This window comes from Xenopus laevis, chromosome 2S (assembly GCF_017654675.1).
Source record: "Xenopus laevis strain J_2021 chromosome 2S, Xenopus_laevis_v10.1, whole genome shotgun sequence".
NCBI classification, from domain to species: domain Eukaryota; kingdom Metazoa; phylum Chordata; class Amphibia; order Anura; family Pipidae; genus Xenopus; species Xenopus laevis.
In genome coordinates this window covers 153,924,378-153,937,396 of record NC_054374.1, presented here as the reverse complement: position 1 = coordinate 153,937,396, position 13,019 = coordinate 153,924,378, and the positions used below count along the sequence as shown (strand labels likewise).

General features: G+C 38.4%; 1 protein-coding gene across 2 annotated transcripts in view; it reads right to left on the bottom strand.

Moving 5' to 3' along the window:
* The window catches only part of rnf17.S (ring finger protein 17 S homeolog), a 122,271-nt gene that overhangs the window by 34,677 nt on the left and 74,575 nt on the right, over positions 1–13,019 (bottom strand). For both annotated transcript variants that reach the window (XM_041584571.1, XM_041584572.1), the window contains exons 26-29: positions 12,816–12,906; positions 8,067–8,182; positions 6,319–6,584; positions 2,112–2,278 (exon numbers count right to left, since the gene is read on the bottom strand). In XM_041584571.1, the coding sequence (XP_041440505.1) occupies positions 2,112–2,278; positions 6,319–6,584; positions 8,067–8,182; positions 12,816–12,906 (640 nt within the window). The remainder of the gene's footprint in view (positions 1–2,111; positions 2,279–6,318; positions 6,585–8,066; positions 8,183–12,815; positions 12,907–13,019) is intronic.

The window sequence follows — 13,019 nt, the reverse complement described above, 5'->3', positions numbered from 1 at the left end:
CTCACTCCAATGAGGAATAAAGTCTCCTTAGTGTGTGTTTTGCTAATATTATAGTAAACTCCTCAGACGCTCCGCAGGCTTAGAAAAATACAAGAAAGATGTTGTATATGTTGAAGCTATTATAATTAAGAATTTTTAAAGGAGAAGGAAAAAAACAGAGTGTCATAACATTCTGCAGAATAAATATAGTGTTATAGCTTGCACTATAGTGGCTAATCTATTGGCAATAAACTGCTTTGGTAGCTTTCCTTCTTCTTTAATAATGCTGGGGTTTATTGGCTTTCCCTTGCTTAGTGAACTAAACTGTGTCTTGCGCTTCTAATTTATGTGCACGTACTGTGCAAAATAGAAAGGTTTAGAAGCTATGCCCCTAAGACTGCTGTGCCTGGCCAACTATTGTCAGCTTCCCTCTAGGTTGTTTCTCTAGGGTTCTTTAGTTTTGGAAAGAGGGATAAAAATGCAAATTGCCAATTTATGAGCAAATGTGTGGCTACTTTAGGAAAAAATTAGGTTAGCAACTAATAAGCACCACTTCCAGGATTGTAATTTGACACTGACAGAATGAAGCGGCTCAAAGGGTTACTTTCGTGGGGCTCTTAAGACATTAAGCTGTCTGGCAGAACAGGGGTGGCCTGGTTTCAAATGCGCGTTTTGTCCACCAATTTTTTGCTATAGATGAATTTTGAAAGTTAAAGGGATTCTGTCATGATGTTATTGCATACTTTTTATTTCTAAATTACACTGTTTACACTGTGAACAATTCACTCTACCGTGTAAAATTGCATTCCTAACCCAACAAGTGTATTATTTTTATTTTTAAAATTGGTGTGTAGGCGCCATCTCAGGTCATTTTGTCTGGTCATATCCTTTCAGAAAGAGCCAGTGCTGCACTATGGAACTGCTTTCTATTATTGTTTCTCCTACTCAATGTAACTGAAGAACTCACATTGGGACAGGGATTTTACTATTGAGTGCTGTTCTTAGATCTAAAAGGGAGTGATTATCTGGTTACCCTCTCATTGTTCTGTTGATGGGCTGCTGGGGGGGGGGGGCGCGTAAAGTTACAGTAACTAAAGTTTATCAGAGCACAAGTCACATGGCTGGGGGCAACTGGGAAACTGAAAATATGTATAGATCCATGTCAGATTTCAAAATTAAATATACAAAAATCTGTTTGCTCTTTAGAAAAATGGATTTCAGAGCATACGTCTGCTGGAGCAGCACTATTAACTGATGCATTTTGGAAAAAAAAAATGTTTTCCCACGATAGTATCCCTTTAAGCAGGTCTGGACTGGGAGTCAAAATAAGCCCTACCATTCCAAGTACAGAGAGGCCCAATCAGCTCCCCACCAGCCCACTAAATAGTGACTTTCTATTGTATCTTATGGCAGCCCCTCTGGCATTTGCCAGAACCCACAGCCAGCGCCGATTCTGGGGCTGCTGCCGCCTGAGGCAGCAGCCCAGATGCCGCCCCCCTCCTCTCCCGCTCCGCGCTTAAAAATTAGCGTCGGAGCGGGTTTCAGGGGGCAGTATCGCTAGTGCATTGAGCGCAATAGCGCTCTTTGCACTAGCGGAGCCGAATTTCCGGGTTAAAACCCGGAAGTTCGGCTCTTAAAGTTACAAGAGGCGGCTTTTTGCCGCCCCTTGTAACTGGCCGCTCGCTGCCGCCTGAGGCAAGGGTTTCACCTTGCCTCATGGCAGAAGCGGCCCTGCCCACAGCCAGTCCGGGCCTGCCTTTAAGGAGTCTACTTTTGGTATAATGTTAGCTGGAGATGTTGATTTTGAAATAGGGTAAATGGACTGCACCACACTAGTGGTAAGAGGTGCCAGTGGACCAGTCTGTGTCTTGTTTCAGGAAAATGAACTTTAAATTATGCAATAAAGGAATTTGATATCCCTTCTAGAAAACACATTTTCCAGGAACAGTTTTTTTAAGTTATTAAAATAGACTAGGGCAGAGCATTTTTCTAGGTACGATAATAGTACAGGTAAAAACCGAAACAATGACCCATATCACATAAAAAAAAAAAAGGAAAAAGAATTTTAATTAAAGTGCTGCTCTTTTAAGTGACAAATATAAAACCAAAGTGGTATATATATATTAACTTACCAATATCATTTCGCCACCAAGAATTTTAAGAACTTTTCCTCTGTATGGCCTAGCATCTGATCCTTTAATGAGACACCCTTCTCCTTCCTTCCAGCTATATTGTCCCATAATACCAAAACATTTGAAGGACTTGTGAAGGTCATTCATAATATTTTCAAGATCTGTTTCTAAAGTTAGGCAAAAAAACATTGTATTTAAAGCTACGTAAACAAGCACAAATTGCATAATTTAAATCTCTATGGGGGAATGTAATTAAAGTGACAATCGATTGTATTTTTGCAAATGTTTTGGTCTGTTTGTAATGTAAAATCATTCGCTGGCAAATATTACATCGCTCATTATCGCTAAGCATAGATAAGCATTCCCTAACATCTGCTGTGGTGTTATATTAAATATCGTGGCACAAAAAAATAACACTTTGGAATTGCGACACTACATATACTGCCCATGTTTGCAAAAGCCATTTGTTTACAAACTTTGCAAAGGAAGTCATTGTGGTCCGGTCAAAAAACACAAATTATTATAGTTTTTATTTCTAAATTGCACTACAAATAATTCACTCTACCATGTAAAATTTTACTCCTAACCCAACAAATGTAGTTTCTTAGTTGTAATATTGGTGTATAGGCAGCCACCTCAGGTTATTTTGCATGGTCATGTGCTTTCAGAAAAAGACAGTGCTGCACTATGCATCTGCTTTCTGACAGGCTATTGTTTCTCCTACTCAATGTAACTGAAGGAGTTGCAGTGGGACATGAATTTTTACTATTGAGTGCTGTTCTTATATCTACCAGGGAGCTGTTATCTTATTACCTTCCCATTGTTCAATGGATGGGTTTCTTGGGGGGGAAGGTTGATATCACAAACTTTAAGTGCAGCAGTTAAGAGGGACTGGCTAAGCACACGGACACACAGGAGTATTAATAGAGCAGCTACATATAGCACTCAGGATGCATAATGGAAAGTCAAAGTATAATGCAAACGCAGCACTTTACCAACACTTTTCATAATTCATATCAGTCCCTGAGCCCTTTTGACTTATATTCTAAGGTCCTTTTCATGTTCACTATCTAGTGTCAATTTCAGCAGGAGCAAATTTTTGAAGTGTGGGAGGAAGCCAAAGTACCCAGACGAAACCCGCATAGGCAAGGTGAGAACATACAAACTGTGCTAACATTATGGGGCAGATTAATGAAGGGTAGAATTGAAAATTAGAATTAGATTTTTTTTATGGTCAAAACCATCGAATTATTCAAACTCGATTCGAGTTTTTTTTAAAAAATTCTAATTTGATTTACGATATTTATCATACTCTGGTCCTTTAAGAATTCAAATGCAACTATTTGCAACCTAAAACCTCCCGGATTGCTGTAAAAGTATATAGTATATATAATGGGAGAGGTCCAGGGATCATTTTGGAGATGTTTGCAGCCTTTCTGACATTCGAGAAAAAAAAAACTCGAATTGAGTTTGAATAATTCCCTAGTCGAATTTGATGGTTTTGACCATAAAAAAAAATTCTAACCTTAACAAATCTGCCCCATAATTTTTCGGGTCCTTTAAATTTGTTCGAGTTTAACAAATTCAATTTTAATAATAAATCTCCCTAATTTAGAATTCATTCGAATTTAAGGGAGTTTTAAAAAAAAAAAAAACTCACGTGAATTCGAAATTTGACCCTTGATAAATGTGCCTCCCCATCTTCTAAAGTACCAAATCATTACAAAAAGCAGTTGGTACTAAAACAAAAACGGATAATTGAATCTCATTTAATGTTTTTTTTAAGAAAAAAACGCAAGCCACAGAAACAAGGAAGATAATGACATCTAAACCAGTTAAGCGTTCTGACTGAAAAATCTAGTTTACTTAAAATGAACAGTATTTTTAACATGAATGAAGAAAATAGGGGTTGAGTTGCACACAATTTAGACAATAGGTCTAGTAAGGAGTTTTAATGGATTTTGATATTTCTTGCAATAAAAAGTGTAAACCTCTCGAATGTTTAACTTCCTTTCTAATTTTCTAGTACTATTAAGTCACTGTTTTTGGAGAAGCAGGTAGTATAATAATTCTAGATAAAACCTCTGTATAATGAGCTGCTCCTTATCTCAAAATATAACAAAAGCTGCAGATTATGTCCACCTGAATCAACAATCCTGTTTACAGGGGAAAAGAAAATACTTTTGCATTAGTTCCTTCACATAAACTGTCAGTGGTCTGAAATTCCTTTGTTCTCTCATATCACAAATGACTGAATTTGTTTCCACAATAAATGCCCTATACATAAAGAAACAGAACTGATATACCCTGTACCTTCTTTTATTTTCCTAGGAAAAACAATAAACAGTCATTTAGAATTTAAATTAAGTCTATTCATGACCAAGGAATGAACAAATTTGTTTTTTGCATATTGTGTGCAAACTTGAAAGTGTCTCTCTCTGTGGGGGAAAAACCTTGCTGGGAGTAAAATACAATTCCCTAGGTTGTGGCTGCCTTTTACTCTGAAAAATGTATTACCACTTCTGCCATTTGAGTGAATACCCACTATGTATATATACCAAAAATTGTTATGTAGACCAGCACCAGGGCCGCCATTAGAAATCAAGGGACTCCGTACAACAAAATTTTGAGGCCCCTGGGCTAGCCACGCCCACCCCACAGATAAAAGACCACACAGACATCAGCGCTAAAAAAAACAGTTAACCCCCCCCAATACAAAAGTTATAAAAAGCCAGATGATCATGGCCCCCTTATAAAAGTTAAAAAAAAACTGTGGTGCCAGGGGCCCCCCCATAAAAGTTCTTTAAAAATCATTGCTGGGCACGGCCCCCCTTAAGCAAAAGCAAGTGGACGCCAGGACACCCCATAAGTTTTTTTTTTAAAAAAACATTGGCGTCAGCCAACAAGTTAAAAAGAAAAAAAATCGGCCCCAGAGAATATTTTTTAAAAATACATTGGTGGCAGGGGCCCTAAAGGGTATTGAAATAATACATTGGTGGCCAGGGGTTTAATAAAATAAAAAACACACATTGATGTTCAGTAGAATTAAACTTGTGGCTTCAGGACTTCAACTTCGGCTGCGTTCGTAGCTTCAGGTCTTTTTGTGGCTTTGTGACTTCAACTTCGGCTCTGTTTGTGTCTTCGGGTCTTTTCGTGGCTTCAGGTCTTTTCGAGGCTTCAACTTCTGCTCTGTTTATGGCTTCAGGTCTTTTCGCAGCTTCAACTTCTGCTCCATTCGTGGCTTTGAGACTTTTCGCGGCTTCAACTTCGGCTCCGTTCATGGCTTCGGGTCTTTTCGTGGCTTCGGTCTCCAGAGAATAATTTTTAAGAAAACATTGGTGGCAGGAATATAGGGTATTAAAATAATACATTGGTGGCCAGGGGTTTAATAAAATAAAAACACACATTGCTGTTCAGTAGAACTGAACTTGTGGCTTCAGGACTTCAACTTCTGCTCCGTTCGTGGCTTCGGGTCTTTTCGCGGATTAAACTTCTGCTCCGTTCGTGGCCTCAGTCTTTTCATGGCTTCAGCTTCTGCTCCGTTCGTGGCTTCGGGTCTTTTCGCGGCTTCAAATTCGGCTCCGTTCGTGGCTTCGGGTCTTTACACAGCTTCGGGACATCAACTACAGCTCAGTTCGTGGCTTGGGATCTTTTCGCGGCTTCGGGACTTCAACTTCGGCTCTGTTTGTGGCTTTGGGTCTTTTTGCATATTCGGGACTTCAAACTCGGCTCTGTTCTTTGTTTTGGGTCTTTTCACGTCTTCAACTTCGGTTTCATTTGTGGCTTTGTGACTTCAACTTGGGCTCCTTTCGTGACTTCAACTTCGGCTCCTGTCATGGTACACCTGCCTATTTCGAAAAGTGCAGCACAGCCCAGCCCCCCTTCAGGCCCGGTACAGCAGTACCCCCCTGATGGCGGCCCTTAGACCAGCACTCCCTATATAACTCCCTTTATTTTCAACACATTGTACACGTTCTACGTTAGAGTCACTACTGGGGTCTTTCTCCATGATCTCAACAGGGACCGACATAAGTACCATGTGTTGAAAAGTACCACATAATATAGGGACTGTTGGTCTCCATATCGATTTTTGGTATATAGTTGACTATGCTCCCCATTCCATAATTTTGAACTGGAAGGCAGAATTTTATATATATAAAACAAACACAGACATATACATACAACAAATATGAGTGCCACAGGTTACCTAATGATTCTGGAATCACATATATAATGCCATTGTCTATACAGCTGACTTTTGCACTGAATACTGAATCAGGAATACGAGGAGGCAAGTAGGGCTCAATTAGGTTTTGTTCAGACACTGCTTCATCAGATTCCAGGTGCTCACTTGCATTTCTTGTCTCAGAAGCTATATTGTCACATTGTAATGTTACTTTTATCAATTCATGAACATCTGTAATGGAAGTTGACTTTTCACTGACTTTGCCCACAGTCTCAGGTTCGTCTGATCTATGAATATTAAACAAAGTCAAAAAGGTGAAAGTTTTAAACATTTATATAATACAATTGAACATGCTAACCAATGTGTTGATGCTGCTTTAGAACGAGAAGTTGAGAAATTAAACTTCAGTACAGGTATGAAATCAATTATCCAGAAAGCTCCAAATTACAGTCAGGCCATAGACTCATTGTTAATCAAATAATTCACAATTTTAAAAATAAAACAGTACCTTTTACTTGATCCCAACTGAGATATAATTAACCTTATTGGAGGCAAAATAACTGGGTTTATTTAATATAAAGAAAAACGATACCCCTGAACAATGTAGGTTTCTATAAAAATACAGCTCATATGGAAAACCCTGCTTTGTGTAAATAAACCATTTTCATAAAAATATACCTTTTTAGAAGTATGTGCTATTGAGTAATCATAAATAGAAAACTACCATTTTAAAAAATAAGGACCGCCCCTTGGGATCCTAGGATTCACAGTGCACACTAGTGGTGTGCAGGCCTGCCCGATACCTGCAGGTTCGGGCCGACCTCGCATCCCCCTTTCCGGGTCGCAGGCGGATGTGGGTTGAGCGATCTTCCAAATGCCAGCTTCCGACTTGAACTTTTATAGATGGCCACCTCTCGCCCTGCCCCATTTGTGACATCATCAGTGGGGCAGGTCTATAAAAGGCACCTGGAAGTCGGGCTCGGGCGGTTGGGGGAAAAGCCTGACCCACACATCACTAGTGCACACAAACAAAACATACAGGTCACATGAACCAATTAACAGAGTTCTGTCTTTTGCTTCCACACTTCTTCCTTTGAAAAAAAAAATTGTTGGAAGGTAAACAATCCTGTTAATCATTATGAAGCATGACAATTTATATAATGACACTGAAAAAGGTATTTTTTAAATATGACAACCCTATCTGAGGCAGAGATCTTCACTGCTAAAGGGCTGTCATCGCTTGAATCTAGTAAAAAAGTTTAATAAAAATGCAGGATATAAATAAATGGGGTTCATTTATAAACACTGAGCAAATCTGCACCTGGGTCAGTAACCCACTGCAACCAATCAAAGGTGTGAATAAACTGTTCAACCCACAGCTGCCTTAAAAAATAAAAAGCACTGTTGGTTACTATGGGTTACTGCCCATGTGCAAATCTGCTCAGTGTTTATAAATGAGCCCCAGTGTCTTTTTTTTTTTTTTTTAACAGACTTTTTTTGTAAAGCTTAGCTCTCCATTAAACTGGACATACACAAAAAAGGACAATTAGTTTGGAAAAGTAACCAAGATAGTTCCTAATTTAGCCAACAAGAATTTCAAACCTTCCTAACGGATACCTGTTCCAAATACCAGACAGAAAGACAACATATTTGGTCCCTATGTACAATATTTAAAGTTAAATGTACATAGGGGTACTAGCTACAATATTCCAATAATAAGAAATCATCAGGAATAAAGATTGGTTACTAACCTCCAATCTGAGACATACCTTCGTATTTTCAGTGCTAAACCCTGTTTTATAAGGAAGTCAGAAACATCAGCTTCCTGGCTTGCTTCATCTTTTATCCAGATCTTTACAGGCAGTGGCCACTGTTTTGTTTTCTCCTATTGGCATAAATACAAAAATAAATAAATAATTGTACTGTGCTTATATTTTAGACAACATTCTCTAAGCAAATAAATATGCTCTGTAATATTTCATTGAATTTTAAAGCAACCACCTTCTGTAAACAACCATATTATAAAGATTCGAATTATTTTTTCCTATAAAGTAGATTCAGGTATGTGGATCTGTTATCCGGAAACCCATTATCCAGAAAGATCCAAATTACAGGTAGGACATCTATTTTAATTAAGTAATTTGCATTTTAAAAAATTATTTCCTTTTTCTCTGTAATAATAGAACAGTGCCTTGCACTTAATCCCAACAAGAATATAGCTAAGTTTTATTAGAGGCAAAACCATCCTATTGGGTTTAATACATGTGTTAATGTATTTTTTATAGATTTAGGGTTAAGAGATCCAAATTACGGAAAATCAGTTATCTGGAAAACCCCAGGTCCCATACCTGTACTTACACAAAGTTGTAACAGATATTAAAGATACCCTTTATTTAGGAACTGGATATACTTTTAACTATATACTTTTAACTGGATATACTTTTAAAAAGGCACAAAAAGCTTATATTTCAATACGGTGTTAGCCTATAATGCATATCAGTCTTCGATTTTACTGTAATGTACATAGTACATTACATAGTACCTTATTGTGACACCAGAGAAAATAAAATGTGTGTTCCAGGTCAGCTTGATTGTGCTAATAATAGAAAGCAACATGCAATCCACCTGCTACATAAAAAAGTATGATTCTTGCCAAAAGAGCTATCCATCAACCTGGAAGGCAAAAACATACCCAACTGAAGAGTTTCTTGAAAACAAATCAATGACATCCTGCCCAGCCAAGAGTTAATGTGCATGGCTTGGGGTTGCCAGAAAATTTCAAGTATGTAGTGGATGGCTTTGGGAGGACCAGGACAAGTTGAACTCACTGGCTTCTTTATCTCCAGTGCCAGAGAACTTGCCTTTTTCGTCGGCTCATCAATGACTGAACTTGTTGATTAAGTCACTCGAGGCCACACAATGTGACATCCAAACGGACCCCACCCGAGCCCCTCTATTATATCTTTCCCTTTGGGACCAAAACACCGGCTCTCTTTCTCTACCTTTGTTTCGTGTATTGGTATGAAAAAAAGCAATTAAAAAAACCTCACAAAAAAGTGTGAAAAAAGCAAATTCATAACGGAAAAGGACCTTGGAGTCCATGTAGATGATAAACTTGGCTGTAGCAAGCAATGCCAGTCAGCAGCATCAAGGGCAAATAAGGTATTGAACCGTATTAAAAAGGGGTATTGATTCATGGCAGGAAGCGGTCATGCTGTGAACCGAGAGCTGTGAAGATGTGGAATTCTCTCCCTAAATCAGTGGTACAGGCTGATACATTAGATAGGTATAAGAAGGGGTTGGATGGTGTTTAGCAAGTGAGGGAATACAGGGTTATGAAGATAGCTCATAGTCCAAGTTGATCCAGGGACTGGTCCCATTGCCATTTTGGAGTCAGGATTCTTCCCCCTCTGAGGCAAATTGGAGAGGCTTCAAATAGGCTTCATCTGGATCAACGGACAGTTAGGCAGGTTATATATAGACTTTAAAGTTGAAGGACATGTGTCTGTTTTCTTACTATGTCACTATGTAAGGTATGAAGCTCTTTAATCAATTAAGAGATCAATTAAGAGGTCAGTGTAAAAGCATATCACAAAACGCGCTAAGCTTGGTAATGTTGTTTTCATGAAGTCTATGACCTGGTGTGCACCATTTACTTTTGAGAAGGATGGTCTGACAAAGCCACACAACTATAGGCAATTGAATCCACTGCATCATGTGACCTACTAATAGTACAAATATGGACAAGCAGTATTTGCGAATTCGGCTTTTAAAATACAACAGAAATTTAATGATTCGTGCTGTATATTTTCCCTTATTGGTAGAATTGAGGGTAATAAAATACTTTTATAGAATCAGGCCTGGATCACGGTCAGTTCTATTTGATTCCACCAGCAAGGGCTCTTCTTTGCTAGTCAGTCAAATTCTTCCATTTCCATCTTTGCAAACCAATTTGGACATCACTTTGTGGATGCGTTATTATTGTGCTAAAACAAGAAAGTGCTTTCCCCACACAATTATGCAAATGTCAGTGTACACTGCTGTGTTAAGGTTTGCTTTCACTAGAATCAGGGGCTTTAGCCTAAACCATGAAAACCAGCCCTAGCCCATTACTCCTTCATCAACATTTTGCATTCATGCAAATGGCATTTTATTAACCATTGAAGAAACTAAAATCTGCTCTCTATCTATATGGCAGATTGCCAGGTGGTGAATTGGATTTATCAAGCCAGAGTCTAATATTCCAGGCGACAGTTGGAATTGTGAATTGATATTGTAGGCTTGCGTGCTGTTGCTAGGCCATGGACACCCCTGAGCTCCCAATTAATAGTTCTTGCATGAACTACATGCTTCAGCTCATAGTTTGTGAGTTTGTTTAACTGTTCTTGCTCATAAATAGATTAAGGTTCGAATTGTAAATTAGAATTTTCGAGTTGGATTCTGGGTCAAAACTCACTAATTTGAATTCGAGATTTATCATACCTTGACCCTGGGAACAACTCTAATTTGACTATTCGCCACCTAAAACCTGCCGAGTTCAAGTCAATAGCAGACCAATTTGAAGATTTTGGGTTTTTTTGAGAAAAGACTTGATTAGAGTTTAGTCTAATTTGATCCAAATTCGATTCGAGTTTTCGAGTCTGTAATATTCGTTCGAGTTTTAAGGTGGCCATACAGGGGCTGATCGGATCGCGGCTGCATTTGTTCGTAGATGCCATCCAGTGATCCGACCGTATGTTTACCCTTCGCTTTGATCCGATCGTTGGGCCCTACGGCCCACGATCGGATCAACCCGATATTGCCTACCTCAGGGCATATCGGGAAAAGATTTGCTTGTTTGGCAACATTGGATCTCTCAGTGTATGGCCACCTTTAGATGTTCAATTTTTCTTAAATAACCTCCCATTCAAGTTGTGAGCATATATTCGAATTTATTAGTAGGGATGCACCAAATCCACTATTTTTTGGCCGAATACCGAACAGAATCCTAATCTGAATATGCAAATTAGGGGTGGGAAGGAGAAAACATTTTTTATTTCCTTGTTTTGTGACAAAATCACACAAATTCCCTCACTCCCCTATTTTGCATATGCAAATTAGGATCTGGTTCGGCCGGGCAAAAGGATTTGGCCGAATCCTGCTGAAAAAGCCGAACCCTGAATTTGGTGCATTCCTATTTATTAGAGTAAAAAAAAAATATTCACTTGAATTCGAAATTCGGCCTTTATATAAATCTGCCCATTGCAGTTCATCAAAGCAGTTCTAATAAGGCAGAAACTGTTGTTACTGTTGTATATAGCCTTTACAGTAATAGCACTTTCTAAGGACTCAAGCACAGTTTTTAATTCAGACAAAAAAGTATTTAAAAAAAAAACATTATAAGATTAGATTTAAGATTAGTTAAAATACCATCTCTTTAAAATTGTAATGATCTGATTCACATACTCGTGGTAAAATCTATTTTTGTTTTTCAGTATAACAAAGTAAGTAGCTGTTGGTTTTTTAAGAAAACAAACTACCCGGAAGCCTATTTCAAATACACTGGAAAAAAAATCCTTACACAATAAATAGAAGGTATGGGATCCATTATCCAGAAGCCTGTTATCCAGAACTCTCCACACTGCCATTTCCCAAAGAGGTCATTTTAAGTAATGAATTAATTTTTTTTAAAGGACAAGGAAAGGTGAAACACAATATTTCTATGGATAGGCATACCTCAATAGTGTCTAATACTGCTCCTGCGTCTAAGCCCTTCAGTAGATCCATACCCTTGGTTTTCAGAAAAATGCAACGCTGTTTTAACAAGACCAAGACCTAACACATGCGCAACAGACTTTGAAAAGGCACATGCTCAGATCTTCATTGTGCTTTCTCCTATGAGAACATGATCTCGCGCCCTCTTTAAAAAGGGAACCAATCGGAACTGCTTATAGCAGTTGCTATGGTTACCCATGCAGCCAGCTTTTACACAGATATTTTTAAACATAGATGCAGCTCTCATGCTGCTTCTGTGCTGTTTTTTCATCTATAACAGTGCAGGAGAAAGTGTTATATACAAGACTGAGTGGGCAAAGAAATGCTCTGCATGCGCAGTTCTTACATGAACGTCAGTTCAGGGAAGATGGCAGCTTCAAATAAAATAATCGAAGGAGGATTCTTGAGTGAAGCAGGCAGTTTCACATGTGCTTTTCCTTGATATAAACCTAGCGATCCAGGTTTTAATGGTTTACAGGAAAGAAGAGTTTCCTTGTCCTTTAAAACCCATTTACCTTTTTTCTGTAATAATAAAACAATACCTTGTACGTGAACCTAACTAGGCTGCATGAAGCCATTTTGGTGGCAAAACTCTTCAAAAAGGTATTGCCTTTATTTAATGTTTAGATTATTGTTTTAGCATACTCATGGTATGGTGATCCAAATTATGAAAAGATCCCTTAACCAGAAATCACCAGGCCCCAAGCTTTCTGGATAATCCATCCTGTACCTGTATAGGCATTTTTATAAAATTATAGACTAACCTCAATTGCTATTTTTGCCACAGCGCCAGTAAGGTAATATGAGAGAACATCACAAGCTGTTGCAGTCCAGTTTTCGCTTCCTCCAGCTGGCCTACCAACACACACAAAGGGGGATAATGGATTAACATGGCTTTGCTTCAATGTAACACTGAATATATTATGAAATTTAAATACACAATCTCCCTATGTATGCCTATACTGATG